This window comes from Pongo abelii, chromosome 2, assembly GCF_028885655.2.
Source record: "Pongo abelii isolate AG06213 chromosome 2, NHGRI_mPonAbe1-v2.0_pri, whole genome shotgun sequence".
NCBI lineage: Eukaryota > Metazoa > Chordata > Mammalia > Primates > Hominidae > Pongo > Pongo abelii.
Window position 1 is genome coordinate 11,195,037 of NC_085928.1, and position 24,082 is coordinate 11,219,118.

General features: G+C 38.1%; 1 protein-coding gene across 4 annotated transcripts in view; it reads left to right on the plus strand.

Annotated features, from left to right (window-relative positions):
- The window catches only part of TXNRD3 (thioredoxin reductase 3), a 50,567-nt gene that overhangs the window by 12,555 nt on the left and 13,930 nt on the right, over positions 1-24,082 (plus strand). For all 4 annotated transcript variants that reach the window (XM_054551322.2, XM_024245308.3, XM_054551323.2 and 1 more), the window contains 9 exons: positions 1,261-1,365; positions 1,609-1,681; positions 3,502-3,621; positions 11,279-11,421; positions 13,469-13,584; positions 14,413-14,638; positions 15,934-16,026; positions 22,890-22,966; positions 23,561-23,717. In XM_054551322.2, coding sequence (XP_054407297.1) covers positions 1,636-1,681; positions 3,502-3,621; positions 11,279-11,421; positions 13,469-13,584; positions 14,413-14,638; positions 15,934-16,026; positions 22,890-22,966; positions 23,561-23,717 — 978 coding nt within the window. In that variant the 5' untranslated portion in view covers positions 1,261-1,365; positions 1,609-1,635. The remainder of the gene's footprint in view (positions 1-1,260; positions 1,366-1,608; positions 1,682-3,501; positions 3,622-11,278; positions 11,422-13,468; positions 13,585-14,412; positions 14,639-15,933; positions 16,027-22,889; positions 22,967-23,560; positions 23,718-24,082) is intronic.

The following is a 24,082-nucleotide window of genomic DNA, read 5'->3' on the forward strand; positions in this document are numbered from 1 at the left end:
TGATAGATAAAAATTGTTTATTAAATAAGGTCCCTATTTTATAATTAGTTATTTACTTTCATTAAAATTCTACTTTGTCATATCCTTTATATATGTATACAATATGAGTAATCAGTGGTTGATTAAATAGTTGTATTTGAGACTTTAATTAAGAATTATATTTTTGTGGAGAAAAAAGATTGTCTATGTTGTGTGTTAATCTGTGATCAGCATCCTTATGCAGTAACAATCTGCTTTATTAGTCCTAGAATTTATAACCTAGTTCACATAGTGGTAAGTGCTGTAACACCTTCTGAAGTGCTTGTCTTGCCAATCCTAACTTGGAAAATGATGTCCAAGAATAAATCTGTAGATGCAGAGAGAGCAATTCTATTATTTCAAGACAGAAAGATATTTCTTGGATGGCAGATTCTGAGGAGGTGGATTTCCCTAAGGGCACCTAAAAGTAAGGAGGCCATAGGGGCCCTTTTTAGAACGTCCCTAAAAACTTCTTGGGCACCCATTCTTCATGGGGACACATGGCATCTGGTGAGTCCACGTAGTTATGAAGCATCTGTTGTGTGTTACAGGAAAGGCTAGTTTGATCATGGTATTTGTCTAAAGCGAAGGTAATGGGAGTGAGCAACTGACTTGGCATAAAGAAAACTGTTACTAAATCACACATCGAACCTCTAACATCATCTAAGCTACTTCTGATCACAAGGAGGGCCAAATGAGCAAGAGGGTACGGCCCAGGGCCAGCATCATGACTGTTGCTGAAAGAAAATGGGAGATGTTGGTGTTGTAAAGGAAGCTCACCAGTGTAACTGCAAGTTAGATCGATTTATGAGAAGCCATGACAAAATTTGCTGATAATGCATAAGAATTGTTTTAAAAATGAAGACTACCACAAGTGAGCTGATGAAAAATGATACTTGGCTATTCTACTGTACTTGACTATAAAATTTTGATAATTAGACCAAGGAAAATGACCTCATCTTACATAGATACAGAGCCACAACCTTCTAGGTTATTTGACACATTCCTAGCTGTCAGGTGTAAGAAGCGACAAAAACATATGTACTTTGGTATAAGTTCTAACTAGTTGGACCCTGTTTTTAAATAGCATCCAGATAAATTTACAATTCCAACTTAGATGAATTATAGATTTTTCCTAAGATTTTTCTAAAAGAAATCCATACCAGTTGAACATAGGGTGTACATAAATAGCTGTAAAACTTTAAATTCTGCAGTGTTCTTTCTCCTGTAATTAAACCATAGGCATATCAGAGTGGTTTGTTACAGAAGCTCCTTCAGGAAGATTCAGCATATGATTATGATCTCATCATCATTGGTGGTGGTTCTGGAGGCCTTTCATGTGCAAAGGTATGAACATAGAAATGAAACTTGTAGATAATTTTCCTGATGACTGCCATAGCTATTTCTTCTGCTACTTAAAAAAAACCAAACTAATGTTACAGTTTAAGCTTTTGTTGTAATAGCTGGTGTAATTCAGGTAAAAGATTGTGTGTCACACAAAAACAGTCTTTTATGGAAGACAAAGATTAAGGGAGTGTCAGGAAAGTGACAAGATCTTTATATGTAATTTTTGTTGTTGTTCGTTTGTAGGAAGCTGCCATTTTGGGAAAGAAAGTTATGGTGCTAGACTTTGTTGTCCCGTCACCTCAGGGCACATCCTGGGGTAAGTTGTTTTCCTCTGTTGTTCCTCTCTGCTCTTTACATATGTTGTTTGCTTTATGTAATCTCATTTAATCCTCACAACAATCTCAAGATTGCTTGTTTCTTGGATAAGAAAACAAGCGAGTCTAGGCCTGGCCCAGAGGCTCATGCCTGAAGTCCCAGCACTTTGAGAGGCCCAGGAGTCCCAGACTAGCCTGGAAATATAGTGAGACCTTGTCTCTATTCAAAAAAATAAAAAAATTAAAAAAAAATTAAAAAAAAGAAACTGAGTCTTAGTGAGGATATAGTTAACAAGCAGTGATGTTGGAAAGATAATATACACATTAATAAGGAAGATTTTGCAAAAAGAAAAAAAAATTCCATGACCCCAGTATTTCAGCACTTCTGCCGTAGTATTTTTTTGAGTGTATAGTTGAGGTCACAGTGTATGTACTGTGTCGTGGTCATATAAGTTTGCCAGAAACACTTTTCTTTGTTTCTGTGTCGGTTTCATAATTGACTATTTTAGCTGCACAATAGCTGATGGAGTGAGTGTATGTAATAATTACAGTTTAGCTTAACAAGGAGACCAATGACCAGCCCTGTGACTCTGCTGTCTACTGTACACTAGAGTGCTCACCTTTCCATGTTGTTTTTCCACAGTGAAAAGAGCACATAGATTTTGTGCTGGATGTTTTCCATTTATTCTTTAAATGCATTTCCCCTCTGCCTCTGCCCTGCTGTACGCTCCGTAAGACTGATCTGTTGGCAGCCTTGCTCTCTGGCTTCTGGGGCAGCTTGGCCACTTTGGGGTAATGGGAAGAGGGCAGAGGGAGAGTGGAGTTGGGATTTTATTACCCTGGCTCCTTCCCTGCTGGGTCCCTGCATCTTCCTGTGGAAGGCCACCCCCTCCATTGGATGGCCGGCTCCCTCTGGGTGGTGGCACTCAGTCTCCTTGCTCCTTCACATGGGGCTGCCAATGGTACCCTGCTGTCACTAGTTTAGGGAACTATTCTATCCCTTTTTGCTCTTCCTGCTTACAACTTTGTGATAATTTCTCGTTAATCCTTCAGTTACCCAACTCGAGTGTATCTTCTCTTTTCTGCTAGAAAAAATTTTATGGCAGATTTTTTTCACATAAAGTGTAAAAATCAATTTTTAAAATTCAAACTTACTCAGAAAGTTATAGCCTAGAATTTTATATACAAAAGCTAATCTACCTTGATTTTTCTCATAATGTTCTTGTGGTGTGTGTACACTTGTTTTTTGTCCCTCACCCTGGCCTCTTTCCTCTTTTTCTCCTCCCCTTCTCCCTTTCTTGTCGAGAAATAATCCTACTTATCTGGCATACCAGAAGACCTGCAGTCAGAGAGAATCTGAGACCTTCCCTGCAAAGGGGCACTCCGTTTTACATAATCCATTTTGTGTTGTTCAGGACTCAGAGTAAATGTGCCCAGGCAGCTTGCAGTTGACAACGTGGCTCCGAGGAGTCAGAGTTATGGAGAGTACAGGGCTGGGAGCTGAGATTCTCATCCTTGGTGTAGTACATATCTAATTAATCTTAGATCATTCTGATCTCTGTGGATCAGACTGAAGTGAAAGTTTTGGATACTGTGCCCAGAAAACTTCTCACATGCACATCTGTATTTTTACTCATCCTTGGGTCTCTTCTGTGAACTCGTAGTCAGAAAATTTGGGTTAATCCCTTTTGTCTTATTTTGGGGTGGGGTGTCATCCCCCCCACCATTGAGCTTGTCATTTCGACATGTTTTAATATAATATGATTGCAGATGTGTGAAACTAGACACACAAAGAAGCATTAAAACTTATTTTCTTTCTCAGGTCTTGGTGGCACTTGTGTAAATGTAGGTTGTATTCCTAAGAAATTGATGCATCAGGCTGCCCTTTTGGGGCAGGCATTATGTGACTCAAGGAAATTTGGCTGGGAATATAATCAACAAGGTGAGTAATGGTACATAAAGTATAGATTGAGAGAAAAGAAAAAAAATGAGTTTTTTAGATAAAGACTTGGTATTCATATTTTTATAGTTGAGTTCGTAATTCATTTAATGAACATTCATTAGGAAGCCACTGTGTCAACCAGGCATAGAGGTTGTAAAAGGGCCCCCCACTCTTGTGAGCCTCACCACCTAGAGAGGGAATTGTCTCAGCTGCAGCAATTCCACACCCGTAGCAGAATGTAAAAGATTAAATAATCGCTATTTTCAGACTTCTTTCAAGTATAAGAAAAATAGAATAGCAAAGGTTATTGTTTGAATTATATCTGTTATTATAACATTTTTTCTCAGTGATTATATATATCTTTGGTTAATGAAAAGTGGAAAAGAAATTCATCCAGTAAACATGTATTGGCAAAGCTCTGGGGATACAGATGTGAGGAAGACAGAGCTGCCTGTAAGCAGCGCATAGTCCATGGGAGAGAAACAAGGAGATCCATTCAGTGCACTCAAATTAGCCATGCTGCTTTGAGTATTGGCTCCATGTAGCCTTGAGGGTGGTGGGGGAGTGTCAGGGGAAGCTCTTCAAACAAGGTGACCCTTGAGCTGCGTCTGGAAGGTTACAGAGGAGTAGGACCTTTAACATCAGAAGCAGCTTGATGAACACTATGGAGATGTGAGGAAACATGGTGTTTTGGGGGGTTAGTAGTGGCTGGAGTGAAGAGTAGATGAAGGGAGTTGAAGCAGGAGAGGAACATGAGCCATGGCTGTGATTCTGGGTCCCACTGTCAAGCTAAGTAGCAAGCAGAAAAAAACTCCCTAAAGAAAATGATGCTTATTTGGGAATTGGGCACTGCAATTGGAATATGTGTGCCATAGTAAACTATTGTTTCCTAAGCAAAAATGAGGAGGATGATATGATTGTTTTGAAATGATTATCCTTGGCTACAAGGATCAATAACTAGGGTGACTCAAGTCTGAGGTTGGACAGGCAGTTTCTGGGCAGATGTCCTGGAAGATATACTTTTATGTAAGGTTGTGATGGCCTTTTCCTGGAAGATATACTTTTATGTAAGGTTGTGATGGCCTTTGGGCAAGTTTGTGGTTTTTGTAGTCTTTGTGATGATTTTGTTATCAGGCATAGAAACCAGGAAACCCTTTCTTCATGGCCTTCCCCACCTCTGTTTGTCGTAGAGTTTTTTTTTTTTTTTACACAAGTTACTCCATTTTGATTCTGACAACTTTCACACCTTTTGTGGCACTGAGGAACTTAGAAAAGAGAGGAAAGGATAGGGAAGTGGGGGCAAGAAATGACAGAGGGTTGGGCAAAGACTGAAGTCAGGTTGAAGGGTAGTTGAAGGCATAAAATTGACCAGATATGGTGGCCAGTTGGATGTAGACTTGGCTGTGTATCAGAATGTCTTGTGGACTTTAAGAAAAATTACAAACCACTTATCTCTTTGTGCAGAGATTTTGATCTGGTAGATGTGGGCAGTGTATGTGCACATTTAAAGCATCATAGATGATCCTGGTTCTGACCGTAGCCAGGTGATTATGACAGGGCATCCAGGTCATGGTAGGATATGGAGTGAGGGAGAGGAAAGAATACAGGAAGAGAGACTGGGGGAAATGGCATACTGTTCACTGAGATAGAAAACACAGGCAGCTTTGGTTTATTGGCAGGGTGGGGTTGAGTTCAGGATGGGTTGATGCTGGACACATTTCTCCAGTCAACTCAATGGAGAGCCTTAGGTCAAGCTAGGATCAGCTGGTTGTAGATAAAATGAGGCCTCCCTACTTGGCAGTGTAATTTTGGGGTAGTTTTATTTGCTTTCAAGAATCCTTCTTCTGCTTGGGCATAGTGACTCACACCTATAATCCCAGCACTTTGGGAGGCTGAGGTAGAAGGATTGTTCAAGCCCAGGAGATTGAGACCAGCCTGGGCAACATAGTGAGACTCTGTCTCTACAAAAAATAGAAAAATTAGGCAGGCATGGTGGCAGGCACCTGTAGTCCCAGCTACTCGGGAGGCTGAGGTAAGAGAATAGCTTGAGTCCAAGGAAGTCAAGGCTGCAGTGAAGCTCTGATTGCACCACTGCACTCCAGCCTGGACAACAGAATGAGATCTTGTCTTGGGAAAAAAAAAATCTTTCTTTTCCCTAAACCCTTCATCTTACTTGGACACTGTACTTCAGGTGCCTTGGGAACATCCTGGTAGAGTTTGCTGTATGAGGAAGGTTTGTTCCCAAAAGAGAGCTGGGCGAGAGCTGGGTGTGAGAGGCACAGCACATGCAGGATTGGGGAGAATGAAAAGCATAGAAAACAGAGACAGAACACTGAGATATTTTAATACCTATAGTAACTGGGTGAGGAAAAGGAGGAAAACCAAGAGAGTTGAATCACAGAAGCCAGGAGGGGTTTGGCTTTTTTAAGGGCGTGATTGGGGCCTTAGGGAGTCTAAAAAGAGCACTAACTGAATCAAATGCTGCAGAAAAGCTAAATGGAATAGGATTTGAATTATGCACATTTTGACTTGGCAGGTACTTATGGAATCTCTTTTTAAAATAAATATCTACACTGTTTCAAAACTAATTGAGTCCAAGAGGGGAGAAGCCCCTAAAACCTCAGTGGTAGGGAAGAGGCTATAAAGGGTGAACCACAGCACTCACTCTGTGTTGGAGACACAGCAGGCAGAGGTGGCTTGTGTGGGTGACATCAGACCTGTGTGGTCTGTGCCAGCTGGGGACCTTTCTGTGTGTTACTTCTGTCTGTTCTCCATTGTCTTACATTCTCAGAGATAGCAGGATGTCTGCACACATTGCTTTGCTGCACTCCCTGCCCCCGTGGGGTCAAATGACGTTAATTCTGTTCTAAGTGCTGAATATTTCTAAATACTTTCTAATTTCCTTGAATGGGTAAAATCTTATAATTAGCTTCCTCAAAGTTCCCCCTATACAAAATACTTTCTTTTTTCTTTTTTTTGTTTTGAGACAGAGGAGTTTCACTATGTTGCCCAAGCTGGAGTGCAGTGGTGCGATCTCAGCTCACTGCGTTCCTCCACCTCCCGTGTTCAAACAATTCTCCTGCCTCAGCCTCCCGAGTAGCTTGGATTACAGGTGCACACCACCATGCCTGGCTGATGTTTATATTTTTAGTGGAGACAGGGTTTCACCATGTTGGCCAGGCTGGTCTTGAACTTCCAACCTCAGGTGATCCGCCCACCTCGGCCTCCCAAAGTGCTGGGATTGCAGACGTGAGCCACTGTGCCCAGCTAAAATGCTTTCTAAGTCAGCTTTGGGGTGCTAAGAAATACTTAGCTAGCCAACACATGGTGTATTTAGGTATAGACTCAATAAAGGGCCAAGAGAAGTCAACAGAATCTGAGCAGTAAAAGAGAAGAAGTCAAAGCATGCTAAAATCATTTTCTGGGAGAATGTTCTAGATACTTGCATTCTTGATATTGATAAAGACATATAGGCTAGGCTGGACGTGGTGGCTCACGCCTGTAATCCCAGTCCTTTGGGAGACCGAGGCGGGCGTATCACAAGGTCAGGAGATCAAGACCATTCTGGCTAACACAATGAAACCCTGTCTCTACTAAAAATACAAAAAATTAGCCAGGCATGGTAGCACGCGCCTGTAGTCCCAGCTACTCGGGAGGTTGAGGCAAGAGAATTGCTTGAACCCGGGAGGCGGAGGTTGCAGTGAGCCGAGATCATGCCGCTGCTCTCCAGCCTGGGCGACAGAGTGAGACTCCATCTCAAAAGAAAAAAAAAAAAAAGAGAGAGAGAGAAATATAGGTTAAAATAAGTTTATAATGTATAGATAATTTCCAGATTAGAAACTGAATGAACTTTCAAGTAAAAGTTTAAAAAGAAAGGGGAAAATATACAAAGAGAAGGTAGTAAAGAAAAAATAGAAAGGGAAGCAACATAAAACTACAAGTTAAAACAAACAAAATAGCAACAGAAAATAAGATACCTTACACAAGAGTAGTCATATTACTAGGATAAAGCTGAATGAGTCAGATTTTTGGGTTAGTAGAGGCAAAATTCTTCCATATGCTATGTTTAAGACAAATACCTAAAACCAAAAGAAATAATTGTTGAAAATTTGGAAATTTTACATTTTAAGTAGGAAATTAAGAATTTCCTATTTAAAGTTTTAGATGAGAAATTTTTAAACAGAAAATGATATAGCAGGAAAATGTAAATAATATCAGTGGTAGTTAATATCAGATAGGTTGAATATAAGCAAAAAACAAGCAAACAGAAAAACTCAGAAATTAATGTTAGCTCCCTTCCCAAATAGAACTGATAAACAAAACCAAGACTGTATTTGAAAATACAAATAAAATAGGCAAATGTTTGGCAAATCCAATTAAGGAAATAAGGGGAGAAACTCATACAGATATGCAGCATCAGACATGAGAAAAGAAGTATAACTACAGATGGGGAGAGATGCCACAAATTGAGTATAAAAATTAGTGGTCATAATGTTAAATATCTTGATGAAAAGGAATATCTTCTATGAAAATATAAATGACCAGAATTGACTTGAATAATCAAAGAAAACACACTGTGTAAGAATAACCCAGTCCCCAAAATGTACCATTAGCGTTACAGGTACATTTTTCCAAATCTACAAGTAACAGGCACTTCCTCTATAATTTAAACCAGGGGTGTCCAATCTTTTGACTTCCCTCGGCCACATTGGAAGAAGAATTGTCTTGGGCCACACATAAAATGCACTAACAATAGCTGATGAGCTAAAAAAAAAAAAAAATCACAAAAGAAACCTCATGTTTTAAGAAAATTTACAAATTTGTGTTGGTCCACATTTGAAGCCATCCTGGGCCTCCTGCAGCCCGTGGGCCACAGGTTGGACAAGTTTGATTTACACTGTTCTGGAAAAGCTAGACTTAAAAAAGCCACCTTTTTTTGGAGGCTGCAATAACCATGATACAGAAAGATAGTCTAAAAATAGAAAACTGTACCCCATAGAGGTGCCCAAACTCTAGGGCAAGCATTGGCAAATCCTCTCTGGTAGTGTCTCAAAGGAACAAATGTGAGTGGGTAGGGCTCGCCATGGGATGCAGGAAGGGGGTCAGCCCAGGATAGCACAGCAGGAGTGCACAGAATCAGCATGATGGCCAGGATTTCAGCTCTGAGGGCATTTCACACAAATCTCATACCCATTCCTGCTTTAGAAAACAGATACTTCTTCACATGGTGGAGAAGAGTCAGAAGCAAATACTTATTGGAGAAGAACTTGGGGTATTTTAATTAAGTCAAGAATCAGACATTCACTACTGATATCTGTGCTGTTTAGAGCTTTGGATCAGTGTACACAAAGGGCCGATAGAAAAAGTACATAGATTGGAAAACGAGTAATAAAAAGATATTTTAAATGTATAATATGAGTTATGTTATACATGATTATATGCAACATACATAGAATATATAAGAGATTAAACAAGAAATATTAGAACTAATGAGTTAAGTTGATTGCTTTTGCAAGACTGTGGCAGGAAGACTGCTTGAGATGAGGAGCTTGAGACTAGCCTGGGCAACATAGCAAGACCCCTTCTTTACAAAAATAAAAAATAGAAAAATTAGCTGGGCATGGTGGCTCATGCCTGTAGTTCCAGCTACTCGAGAGGCTGAGGCAGGAGAATTACTTGGACCTGGGAGGTCAAGGCTGCAGTGAGCCAAGATCATGCCATAGCACTCCAGCCTGGGCAACAGAATGAGACCCTGTCTCTTAAAATATGTGTGTGTGTGTGTGTGTGTATGTGTGTGTGTTTATGTGTATATAGGTATATATACATGTGTATGTGTATATATATGTATGTGTGATGTGTGTAATATACATATATACACATACATGTATAATGGAAAATTGTAACAAAAAATGAAAATAACTTGAAATAAATTCAACTAGGAATGTACAGGATATATAAGGAAAGAATATAAAGGCATAACAAAAAATTTACTATGATTTTATAGAGGATGTTTCAATATTGTGAAGACAGCATCTCAAAAATTATTTGTAAATTTTATGTAAGTCCAGTAAGATGTCCATGAGACATTTTTTTCTTTTTGGAAATTGGCTGATTATTTTAAAATTTGTTTTGAAAAATACATATGTGAAAATAGCTAAGCAACCTTTGAGAAAGTATAGAGGGTGACCTTTCTCAGTATTTAAAAATATTATACTGTTGCAGGACTAAACACATCAATAAAACAGTAGAACAGGTGGTTTCAAAGTGCCAGTTCATTGATTTGGCATATCAAAAACTCCAGGAGGAGCTTTTAACTGTACAGGTTCTGGGGTCCCACTCCTGATTCCATAGTTTTTGGCTGGTCCTAGGATTTGTATAGGTCCACATGATTCCCATTATGATGTGCAGCTGTATTTGAGAGCCTCTAATCTAAGATGCCTTTTGCACCAAGAACAAGAAACAAAAGGACACATGAACTGTTAGTTGAGCTGACAGGATTCTTAGGATAAATAGTTTAAGGGTTGGAAGAAAAGCTTTTCTGGGGGATGGGGAGGAAGTATCTTTAGGATGTGAGGATATGTGCCATTGTGGCAACGTGGTCACTGCTGGGACAAGTTCGGGAATCATAACCAACATCACAGGGTGTAGGAGGATGAGGTAATGTAGTAACAAGAACGACTATTCTGGGTTGCAAAATTTTAGGAGACTGTGGTACATTGGCATCATAGAAAGGGCCGTGTGTGTTGACATTGGCTAAGCCTCTCTGTGCACTGACTGTCCCCTCCAGTCGTCTCCCTTTCCTGCATGGTAACATCCCATGTCCCTGAATGAGTAGGGGGGCATTTCTTGACAGTGGTAGATGGGGTAATTTTCCAGATGTTACCCTTGACCTCAGGTTGTTGGTTTGTCTTCGGGGAATCTCATCCAGTTATGATGAAAGCCCTGGCTGGGCTGACCCCTGCATCTTATAAACATAGAGCTGCACAGGATGACCTTCAGGATCTGGCGTCTGTAGACAAGGTGAACGCTATGCAGTAAATCCCACATAGAAGATAGAGGGATGACGCGGAATTCCGACACCCGAATCCTGCCCCACCTTCCAAAGGAATGGGTAAACACTGTAATATTGAAGCTTGGCAGTGGTGAGCGTGAACCATATTTGTTGTAAAGACATGTAAGATATTCACTGTCATGAAACCACTGCCCTGTGAACCAAATGAGAGTGGAACCATGCCAGTCTGTTGAGGTGAGTGTACCAAGCTCACTGCCTTGAGGCCTTCTTCCCATCCAAGGGCCAAGTAAAGTAGGTGCCATGGAGTGGGAAAGGGTTCTAGGAGGTGCCACCGAGGAGAGGTGAGCCTCCTGCCTTACGTCGTGGCAGGCATTGCCATATGAGAGCCAGTTTCCCCATTCTCTCCTCCATGGACTTTTCCCCAGTTTTCTTCTTTTCAGAACTCTTGATTTTTGCACATTCTTTGTAATATAAAATAGGAAGAGTATAAACTATGGCTGGCATACAAAATATTTAAGTTACTGATTATCTTGTCTACTTCTTGATTTTTAAAGCACTGTTAGTATGGCTCATGTGTGGTTATATATAATTTACCATTAAAGGTAAAATTCACCTAACATCTTCACCCTGATTATTTCTTCTTAGTGAGGCACAACTGGGAGACGATGACAAAAGCGATTCAGAACCACATCAGCTCTCTAAACTGGGGCTACAGGTTGTCTCTGAGGGAAAAGGCTGTGGCCTATGTCAATTCCTATGGAGAATTTGTTGAACATCATAAAATAAAGGTACTGTTTGAGTTTCTTGTCTTGTTCATCTCCTTTCTTTACAATTGTTTGTACTTGCCTTCAACTAAAATTTAATGTTGCATGTTAAGGGGCGTAACAGGCGTGTGCGTGCGCACACACACACACACACATGGCCATGCATGTGTGTGTGTTTCTCCCCTATTGTTTGTTGATTCTACATGTTTGGTTAACTTGAAGAAATTGTGTTTTAAAGAACTCTTAATTTAAAATTATTTGTCTTTGATTTTATTGCCGTCTTAAAAGAGAACATGTTTAAACTAAGTAGTTCAAAGTTTAAAAGACTAAAAAGATCAAAACTTTATTAGTGGAATCCTTCCTAAAAATGAAACCTTAACTAGAACTCCAATATTATATTATTCATAAAAGCATTGATAAAAGTAGCATTAGAATTAGCGTGTTTTATAAGTTTATCTTTGTAATATTTATATATTATTAGATTAATACATATGGAAAATGAGATCATTTTGAGGAACACAAACAGTTTAATTGGAATTATGACAATCAGATATTGTCCTCATCATCTAGTTTATTTTTGTACTTTGTTAGCACAGTGTAAGATAATCTTGGCAAGATTTTAGATTATTTTGTTTTCAGTTGTTATCTCAGAAATGTGTGAGGTATGGTCCATTTAAAGCTGCCCTTCAATGCTTATTTCCAGCATTTTATTTAAATTTTTAAAATTTAACAGGAAATTGGGAGCATAACACAGTAAATATCCAAATATTCAATTCCTAGGTTTAACGGTTGTTATCATTTGCCATATAATCTATATTTTGGATGATGTGTTTTAGTCAGTTAAAGATATATTTCACCCCTAAAAAAATATAATAGGATAAAGTCAGCCCTTTAAAACCTTACATGGGCCAATTTGAATTATGTTATTTACATGAAACACAGCAGAAATACATGTTGTATTTCTCAAATTGCCTGGCACAGATGGTTGAATAAGCCCCAACCAAGCCTGCCTATTGTGTGGCTCCTTGTTTAGTAATGCTAGCACATTCCCAGTCTGCAGGCGAGAAACTCCAGAGTCTTCGTTTCACCCCAGAGCCTGTACTTGCTTGTCTGTTTCAGAGCCCTTCTAAAGCAAGGCTCTTTCTCCAGGCTCTGTTCTCCATCCCACTCATGGTGCCAACCCGCTTGTTTAAACACCTTCATTAATATTAGCATGTGAATGGTTTTTTTTTCTTTTTTTTTGTTTCTTTTTTTGGGGGGTTTTTTGTTGTTGTTGTTGTTGTTGTTTTTTTGAGACAGAATCTTGCTCTGTTACCCAGGATGGAGTGCAGTGGCGTGATCTTGATTCACTGCAACCTCCAGCTCCCGGGTTCAAGCAATTCTCCCGCCTTAGCCTCCCAAGTAGCTGGGATTGCAGGCATATACCACCATGCCCAGCTAATTTTTGTATTTTTTAAGTAGAGATGGAGTTTCACCATGTTGGCCAGGCTGGTCTCGAACTCCTGACCTTGTGATCTGCCTGCCTCGGCCTCCCAAAGTATTTGAATTTTTTTAAAATGAAAATATATTTTTTAATTATTTGTATAATTAAAAATTGTGAGCAACCTTTGATGGTTCCCCATAGCCGAAGTTGTTAGGATGACATAAGGGCCTTCGCACTTGGCTCTAGTCTGTTTCATGTCACTTCTGACACAACCCTGCCCTCCAGTCTTCAAACACCAACTCGTTCTGGGCCCATGAGCTTTTGTGTGCATTGTTCTGTCTTCCAGGTCTCCTTTCCTCTCCCATCATTTCACTTTTCTTATCTCCACTTGAAAATCTCTACTCCTTCTTTAATACATCCTTGATTGGCTTTCTAGTCCACTACCCTACCCTCACCATGGGGCTATGATTAATATTTTATGAAGACTTCTGTTTTCTGTGCTTGTGCTTATCACATTGCATTATTACTTTTTCACATGTCTGCTGTTCCTGTTGAATGAGAAGCTCCATGAGGGTAGTAACTATTTTGTCCAGGGTGTCTGGTACTCTGTAGTGTTTGCTAAGTGAGGTTTACTTTTCTTTTTTCAAGGCAACCAATAAAAAAGGACAGGAGACTTATTATACTGCTGCACAGTTTGTCATAGCAACGGGTGAAAGGCCACGGTATTTAGGAATCCAAGGAGATAAAGAATACTGCATTACTAGGTAAGGTTAAATAGACTATTTTAACTTTAATGTTAATAAATTGAATTATATTGACATGTTTCCAGTTTGTTTACTTCCTGTCTTATTCCACAAAAGATTTGAATTAACAAATGAAAATATATACAATGCAAGAAGCTAAATAGTTAAAAGTAATCAAACAGAGAATATAAAGTCAGGTAAATAAGGCCAGTGGCAAAATTTGTGTACAAAAATATGCCATATGTGTCTCGGTGATTGCTAGAAGTAGCCTGGGAGTTTCATTCTAAACTTCTTACGGGCCAAAACAAAGAAGTAAATAGAGTTAGCTCTAGAGTTTAGTGTCCTTATGATAAAAATGAGCCAGCTGGGGAGGAGCAGCACCACTCTTCTTAACACTGAGATTTAATGGGAATATTCCTTGGTGGTCAAACAAGACATTTGTGTAATGACTTGCAAACTTTTTTGAGCTGACTCACATTAAGAAATACATTTTTTGTTGCAATTTTTTGTTCAGGTAAACAAACACACACCTCTTCACATAGCACATGAATACCCCTCCAAAACAAACAGGTTTTTTTTTATCACATGTAATGTAGTCTGATATTTTCTATACTATTTTATTTTTTAAAAAATCTTGCTTGTGGTCTGATTTTGAAAAATCTGAAGTATACTTCTTGTTCCACATTCTCTCCACAGCAGACTCAATTACAAATTTCAAAAGGCTGTTGCTTCATTCAAGCACTAAATTATAATTCAGTCATCACAAGACCATTATACACTGAAACATGAATAACTCATTTCATTCTTACTGCCTAGGTATTTATTCTTTTTTTAATTTTTATTTTTCAGTGATGACCTTTTTTCTCTGCCTTATTGCCCTGGCAAAACATTAGTGGTGGGTGCCTCTTATGTCGCCCTGGAGTGTGCAGGGTTTCTGGCTGGCTTTGGCCTAGACGTCACAGTTATGGTACGCTCAATCCTTCTCCGTGGCTTCGACCAAGAAATGGCAGAAAAAGTGGGTTCCTACATGGAGCAGCATGGTGTGAAGTTCCTACGGAAATTCATACCTGTGATGGTAAGGCTGCATGGCATTTGTAATTTCTTTTCTCTAACTTTTCACTTTATCCCACCTTACTTCATTTCATTACATAAATTAGTCTGTATTCAAATAATGTTAAAACAGTGTTTCCACTCCCAAGTCTACAGAGCCAACCCCATTTGCCCCCTCGTCCCCTCTTCTGATATAGGAGGTGTCCTTGCTCCTCTCAGAGGCTGAGTCCCCTCATCTCCTACTTTGTTTCACCTTTTCAAGGATGTTCCATCTTCAGTTAGTAGTTTTCTTTTTCCTTATTCTTATCACTGTCTCTCATCTTGAACAATTAAGCCTTCTTTTACCCTCACTGCCTTTCTGGCTGGATGCCTATTTTTCTTTCTCCTTTACAAAAAAACAAAGAACAACTCTGCATGCTGCTTCTAATTTCTTGACTCCATTTCACGCTTAGCTGACTGTCAGCTGCTTCCATCTCCTTCACTTCTTTGAAGCTGATTGTCAGGCTTTTAGCAAACTTCCTGTCATCAAATCCAGTGGTCATGTCTCTGTCCTTATCTTACTGGGCCTCTTGGCAGCATGTGCTGAAACTGGCCATTCATTTGAAGCACCTTCCTTTCTGGCTTCTGTGGCCCCACAGTCTATAGTTTTCCCATCTACAGGTACTCAGCCTACAGACTCTAGCACCCGTTTGTTTTCCTCTGGGTCCCTCTTCACTTCTGTGCACTTGCATTACCTGGATGATCTTCTCTAGGCCCATAGTTTTAAACATTATCTAAATGCTAATGATTCTCAGATTTATATCTCCTATTTAAGAGTCTCCCCTGAATTCCACACTCATTTATACTACTGCCTACTAGAAATTGCCACTTGAATTCCTCATAAGCATTTCAAACTTAACAAGACAAAAATGAAACTCTAGATTTTTTACCTAAATATTCTCCTGCTAATCTTTCTGTACCATCTCAGTAGTCAGTACTGAGTACCATCTGTACTGAGTTTCTGTACTGAGTACCATCTCAGTACTCAGTAAATGGTACTTGACACAGTGTATTAAGCCAGTATCTAGGAATACCCCTTAATTTATCTTTTTTTGCTCCCTCCAATCTCAACTAATTCATTAATTCATTTCTACCTCCAAAATGTGTCTGTGACAGTCCACTTTTCTCTATTTCTGCCTTATCCAGAAACCTTATACTAACACCTATTATATGTACCACCACCAAACACAGATGTACACGAACATACCAGTGTACACCCTTTCATGTATTTCTTTTTTTATCATATTTAGATAGCATCATTACACTCTTCATTCTTACTAGGTTCAACAGTTGGAGAAAGGTTCACCTGGAAAGCTGAAAGTGTTGGCTAAATCCAGTGAAGGTACAGAAACAATCGAAGAAGTCTATAACACAGTGAGTTTTTATTTTATCATTACTAAGTTATTGAACACACTCCTAAATTAACAGAAATGAAACTTATGGGAAGATTATACCAGGATTAACATTTTTTTACTTTTTTTTATTCTTTGTAAGAGCATTATCATAGAAGATAATTTGGCTACTGACATTAGAGTTTTCAGTAATGCATGAGGAATACCATGGTAAAATATGTGTGTATGCGACTGTATGTAAAATTTGGAAGCACATATATCCAGATGTTATTAGTGCTTACTTTTGGAAAATTAGATATTTTATACATTTCTTAATTTGAATATTTTTGCAATAAATATTGAATATATTTTATAATGAAAAACAACAACAAAGCTATTTTTCTTCCTCAAAAACAAACAGTACAAAATCTCCAAACAATGTGAAATAACCCATGGAATACTTTGGAGGCCAACAATTCTTTTGTAATTAGTTTATAGTTTTGACAGAAACTATACATTTATGTTTTATATACTCTTTTTATGTAGAAATTTTTTCAGTTAAAAAAATGCAACGTAGAGAAAGAACATCAACAAAGCCAAAAAACATGTAACAAAACCAAAATCCAAAAATCAACCTTATTGAGATTTTGGTTAGGATTGGATTGGATATATAGGAAAATTTGGAAACACTTGACTTCTTTGCAATATTCAGTCTTCCCACCCATGAACATGGTATATCTATCCATTAATTTAGATCTTCTTTAATGATTCCCAGCAAAGTTAGTACATTTCTCCTTAGAGATCAAGAATATCTGTTAGATTTATTACTAGATACTTATGTAATTTATATGTAGTTACAAATGGTATTTTTTTGAAAATGTCGCTATCTTTAAGTGTTTCTAGTGTATACAAATGCTGCTCATTTTTGTGTTGATTTAGTATTCAGTAATCTTGCTAAATTCTTACTGAAAAATTTATCCTTAGATTGTTTCAGATTTCCTGTGTACACATTTATTTATTTGTGAATAATAACAGTTTGTTTCTTCCTTTTTACTGGTTTTCTCTTTTTTTCTTGTATAAATGCATTAGTTAGGACCTCCAGTACAGTCCTGACAAGAAATGGGAATAGCAGGCACTCTTGTCTTATTTACAATATCAAAAGAAAAGACGTTTCACTAAAAAGCAATGTTTTCTGTAGGGTTTTGTTATATGCTGTTAATCAAGTTAAGGAGCTTGTTTTCCATTTTTTGTTTCCTAAGTGTCTTTTTGTTTATGTTGTTTTGTATATTTAAGAAGGAATGTATGTTCAATTATAACAGTGTTTCTTTTGCAGCTGTGGATGATGAATTTTTTCTTTAATCTGTTAATTTGTTGAATTGCATTGATTTTCTAACATTCAACCAACTTTGTATCCTTTGTATAAACCCAACTTGGTAATGTTGGACTTCGTTATTTAGAATTTATGCATTTATATTTATGAATCATATTGGCTTGTAATTTTCCTTTTACATATTGAACATTTTAATTTTAGGTTGAGTATCAAGGTATTCCTGCTCATGAAAGAAGTTTGGAGTATGTTTCCTCATTTTCTATTTTCTGGCAAAGTTCATGTAACATTAGAATTGGTCCCTTGTATGTTTGATAGAATTTACTGATGCAACTGTCTATACCTATAATTTTCTGTGGAGATATATTTGACCACTGATTAATTTCTTTAATAGTCAAAGGACTTTTAAGACTTTTTATTTTTTCCTTGATTTACTTTTGATTCGTTATATTTTTTTCCAGGAATTAGTCCATTTCATCTGAGTTTTCAAATGTATTGGTATGAAGTTGTCCATAATAGCTAACTATAAATTATTTTTGTAATGAGGTATAATATACATGTAGTGAAATGCACAGATCCTAGGTGTACAGTTCAGTCAGTTTTGACAGATGTCCACGTTCATGTAATCCACACTCCTTTAGGTAACAGAACATTTCTGTGAGTCCAGAAAGCGCTCTGTGCTTTTTCCCAGTCATCGACCCCCAAGCAACCACTATTCTGATTCTGTCACCATAGATTCATTTTGTTTGGTTTACCTCTAAATCTCATATAAGTGGAATTGTACAGTATGTATTCCTTGTATTTGGCTTCTTTTATTCAGATTGATGTTTTTAGGACTCATCCATGTTGTGTGCATCAGTAGTTGTTTTTATTGTATAGATTTTATTAATGAAGCAGTTTATTCATTTTCCTGTGGGTAGATACCTAGACTCTTTGCAGTTTGGACTATTGTGATTAAAACTGCTGTGAAGATTCTTTGTAGAAAGCTTTTTATGGAGAGATATATATAGAGAGATGGTTTCGCTCTGTCACCCAGGCTGGAGTGCAGTGGTGAGATCAAGGCTCACTGCAGCCTCCAACTCCTTGACTCAAATGATCCTCCCACCTCAGCTTCCCAGTTGCTAGGACCACAGGCACATGCCACCATGCCTGGCTAATTTTTTTTTTTTTACAGTTGGGGTCTCACTGTGTTGTCCAGGCTGATCTTGAACTCCTAGCCTTAAGCAATCCTCCTGTCTTGGCCTCTCAACATGCTGGGATTATAGGCATCAGCCACTGCTCCCAGCCAACATATATTTTAATTTCTCTTTGACAGATACCTCGGAGTGAAATTCCTTGATCGTGGGATGGTTTTTACTTTTTAAGAAACTACCAAACAATTTCCAAATGATTATGCCATTTTGTATTTCCATCAGCTATATGTGAAGGCCTAGTTGTTCCAGACACTTAGGACTTTTAGGGGCGTCTGGCTTTCTCATTCTAGCCATTCTGGTGGATGTGTAGAGGTATCTTATGGCTTTAATTTGCATCTCCCTGATGACTAATGATGTAGAGCAATTTTCATGTGTTTATTGGCCATTCATGTATCTTTTCTTTGAAGTGTTTGTTCAAGTCTTCAGCCCTTTTTTGTTGGATCATTTGAATTTTTATTGAATTGCAGGGCTTCTATATATCTTGGGCATATTCCTTTTTCAGATATATGTGTTTTGAATATTTTCTTCACATCTGTGACTTGCCTATGTATTTTTCAGTAGTATATTTGGGTTAACAGTAGTTTTAAATTTTTATGAAGTTCAATTTTATTTGTATTTTATTTGTATTCATGCTTTCTGTGTGCTCTAAGAAATCTTTGCTAACCCAGAGGTCATGAAAGTATCCCTTTGTTTCCTTCTTGAAGTTTTATAGTTTTAGCTTTTATGTTTAAGTCTGTAATCTACCTTGAATTTTTTTAGTAAATAAATTAATTCTCATTCATTTTAATTAGAATTCATTTTAATTAGATTTTAAGTTGCTTTTGGTTTTGGAGGCTTTTGAAAAGAAAACTGAATTAGGTCCATTTCACTGTCCATTGATTCCTTTTCCTGAAAGTTGTGTGATGCTGGCAGATCATCTCGAAGCTCTGCAATAACATCTGTCTTGATTTTCCATTCTGCAGCTTTGTTTTGAACATGTTTTCTAGTTGAAGATTTGGGTAAAGAGTATACTGCTGTTCAAATCAAAACCACAATGAGATACCATCTCACACCAGTTAGAATGGCGATCATTAAAAAGTCAGGAAACAACAGGTGCTAGAGAGGATGTGGAGAAATAGGAACACTTTTACACTGTTGGTGGGACTGTAAACTAGTTCAACCATTGTGGAAGACAGTGTGGCGATTCCTCAGGGATCTAGAACTAGAAATACCATTTGACCCAGCAATCCCATTACTGGGTATATACCCAAAGGAGTATAAATCATGCTGCTATAAAGACACATGCACATGTATGTTTATTGCAGCACTATTCACAATAGCAAAGACTTGGAACCAACCAAATGTCCAACAATGATAGACTGGATTAAGAAAATGTGGCACATATACACCATGGAATACCATGCAGCCGTAAAAATGATGAGTTCATGTCCTTTGTAGGGACATGGATGAAGCTGGAAACCATCATTCTGAGCAAACTATTGCAAGGACAAAAAACCAAACACCGCATGTTCTCATTCATAGGTAGGAATTGAACAATGAGAACACATGGACACAGGAAGGGGAACATCACACACCGGGGCCTGTTGTGGGGTGGGGGGAGGGGGAAGGGATAGCATTAGGAGATATACCTAATGTTAAATGACAAGTTAATGGGTGCAGCACACCAACATGGCACATGTATACATATGTAACTAACCTGCACATTGTGCACATGTACCCTAAAACTTAAACTATAAAAAAAAAAAAAAGAATATACTGCTGTTCTTGCCATTTCCAAAGTGGTCTTTGGAAAAGCCATGTCTGTCCCTTTATTATTTTTGGTCCCAAAAGGAGGATTCAAAATTGCTGTATCAAATGACTTGGACATTCCGTTAGATAATGAGCACACATCATGTTGAACCATGCCAACATATGTTAATTCAGACTCTTCCACATTCCTATTAAATATTCCTAGTGCACCTGCATCTATGTCAAATCCAACATACAACTTGGCTCCTAACATTGCAGTTCCAAGACTAAGCACTCCACAGCCACATCCTAGATCTGCAGCCACTTTATTTTCTACCTCATCACATGTGTTATGGATTGTATAGGGCATACGTGCTTCACTGTGCAGTTCTTTTCTTTCCATGTGGATATCCAGTACCATTTGTTGAAAAGACTCCCCTTTCTCTGTTGAATTGCTTTGGAATCTTCAATGAAAGACCATTTAACCCAGCACTTTGGGAGGCCGAGGCGGGTAGATCATGAGGTCAGGAGATCGAGATCATTCTGGCTAACACAGTGAAACCCTGTCTCTACTGAAAATACAAAAAAATTAGCCGGGCATGGTGGCGGGCACCTGTAGTCCCAGCTACTCGGGAGGCTGAGGCAGGAGAATGGCGTGAACCCAGGAGGCAGAGCTTGCAGTGAGCCTAGATCACGCCACTGCACTCCAGCCTGGGCGACAGAGCAAAACTCCATCTCAAAAAAAAAAAAGAAAGACCATTTAACTGTGGGTCTATTTCTGTACTCTTCCCATAGACCATTTGTCTGTCCTTTCCCCAGTACCACATTGTTTTGATTACCGAAGCTCAGTGCTAAGTCTTAGATCAGGTAGAGTGAGTCCTCTAATTTTGTTTAGATTCTTTGCATTTCTATATAACTTTTAAAAATAGCTTTTTAATTTTTAGAAATAAAAGTCTGCTGGGATTGTGACTGGAATTGTCTTTTTTCCATAGTCAGTTTGGAAGAACTGACTTTTTAGCAATATTGATTTTTCCAACATATGAACCTCATATGTTTTTCCATTTATTTGTGTATTCCTTAGTTCCTCTCAGCAATGTTTTATCATTGGGCTCTAGAGGTCTCTCACATATTTTGCTGAACATACTTCATGTTTTTAAAGCTAACATAAATGACATTTTTAAATGGTTGGTTGGTAGTATATAAAAGTACAGTTTTTTTTTATATTGACCTTGTAGCTTCTTAGGATTCATATCTACAAATAAAAACAATTTTGTTTCTTCCTTTCCAGTCTGCATGCTTTTAATCTTTTTTTTTTTTTTTTTTTTTTTTTTTTTTTGCCTTGTTTCACTGGCTAAGACCTCCAATACAGTGTTGATTAGAAATTGTGAGAATGGGCATGCCTGTCTGGTTCCTGGTGTTAGGGGTGAAGCATTGAGTCTTGTATCATTGCCAGGATGTGACCTGTAAGTTTACTACACTTGCCTTTTATCTGGTGACGAAAATTGTCTTTTCTTTTATTCTGAAGATTTTAATTATGAAAGAGTGTTTAATTTTGTGAAATGCTTTATTGCATCTATTGAGATGGTTGAATTGTTTTCTCCTTTATTCTGTTAATGTGATGAATTACATTGATGGATTTTTGTATGTTAAACCAAATTTGCGTTTTGGGGACAAACTCACTTGGTCACAAACAATTATCCTTTTTATATATTGCTATGTTTGACTTGCTAACATTTCATTAAGGATTTTACATCTATATTCATGAGGAGTGTTGGCTTGTGGATTTCTTTTCTTTTAATGCACTTGTCTGATTTTGGTGTCAGCTGCTTATATTGGCCTCATAAAACAGGAGTTGGGAAGTACTCCCTTTCCCTCTTTCTTTCCTGGAAGAGTTTTTGTACCATTAGCATTATTTCTTACTTAAGTATTCCATAGACTTTCCTATAGAAGCTCTCTGGGTCTGGAATTAATTTATGAGAAGTTTGCAAGTTGAGAATTCAGTTTCTTTAATGGTATAGGACATATTAGTTTGCCAGGGCTGCCATAGCAAAATACCGCAGACTGTGTGGCTTAAACAACATTTATTTTCTCACAGTTCTGGAAGAGTACTACAGACCGGGGAGCATAAACAACAGAAATGTATTTCTCACAGTTATAGAGGCTGGAAGTCTAAGATCAAGGTGTTGACAGGGTTGGTTTCTTCTGAGGCCTCTCTCCTAGGCTTGTACATGACTGTCTTCTCCTTGTGTCCTCACATGGTCATCCTTTGGTCTGTGTTGCCCATGTCCTCCTCTTCTTATAAGTACACCAGTCATACTGGATTAAGGCACACCCATATGACCTATTTTACCTTAATTACCTCTGTAAAGGCTCTGTCTCCAAATATAGTCACCCTTGGAGGTACTTAGAGATGGGATTTCAGCATATGAATTTTGAAGGGACATAATTTAGCCTATAGACTTTTCAGACTTGTGAAGTTTGGTAAGTTGTGTCTTTTAAGGAATCTATTTCACCTTAAGCTGTCAGATTTATTGGCATAGATTGTTTGTAATATTCCATTATTACCCTTTTAATGTCTGAAGGATCTATAGTGATGTTCTTTCCCTCTTTCATTCCTGATATGGATAATTTGTGTTTTTGATTTCTCTCCAAATGCAGGTTTTGTTAGCTATTGGTCGTGACTCCTGTACAAGGAAAATAGGCTTGGAGAAGATTGGTGTCAAAATTAATGAGAAGTAAGTATATTGGGATCACTGCACTGTTGCTGCACAAAGCAACAGGTTTCTGCAGATCACCTCTAAGAAATTCTCATTTAATTACTGAGATATGTCTTAATTTATCTTATAAGTTCAGTGCCAGATCTTTATAATCAATTTCTTCATCAATCAGTAACTCTTATTGCATGCCTTAAAAAGCTCATATATTGAACTTAAGAAATAATTATATAATTAAGAAATAATATATTGACTTTAAGAAATAATTGCAGAGATATATTCACCTAATGTCTGTGATTTAGAGCACATCTTTATGTCCTTGGTCAGGGAAAGAGATAAATTCTAAAGTTCTAAGTGAGTCTGTGGAGGCAGTCTGCAGATATCCTTGGCATCCAGGAAATGCCCGTGGTTTCACCAGAGATATTTTGTTTTGGAGCTACAGAAACCGTTGTAACTTTAAGTCATTGACCTTATATATAATTGATATCCTGAGGTGCGTGAATTTTAAGAGAGGTCTTTTCTCTATGTATTCAGTGTTTTGGCTAATAGTATTAGTCAGCCAGCAGTGTAGAGTGAGTTGTAATATATATTTTTTCCCATTTCAAAAACTAATAGGAGTGGAAAAATACCTGTAAATGATGTGGAACAGACCAATGTGCCATATGTCTATGCTGTTGGGGATATTTTGGAGGATAAGCCAGAGCTCACTCCTGTCGCCATACAGTCAGGCAAGCTGCTAGCTCGGAGACTTTTTGGGGCCTCTTTAGAAAAAGTAAGTTTCTTACTGTTTTTGAGATAATATCTTGATCAAGATCATGATTTTTAAAACTAATACAAGTAAAACTTGTGTGCTTGTTTTCCAAGTAAAGAGTTCCTCAGAGATATAATTTGCAGTAGACTTACTATTTACTAATGGATTAAAATAAATATTTTTGAGTGTCCACTGTGTGCAAGATGTTGTGCTGCGTGATACACAAAGCACTGGCCATGGTCAGCCCCAGGGGCTTACCAGGTAGGTAGGATCATGAGTCAGGCAGGCACAGGCTGAGCAGAAGGCAGAGTATGGTTGTGTGCCAGAGTGCTGTCAGCAGGTTGCTCTAGGGACACTGAAGGGATGGTTTAATTCTAGCTGCAGGG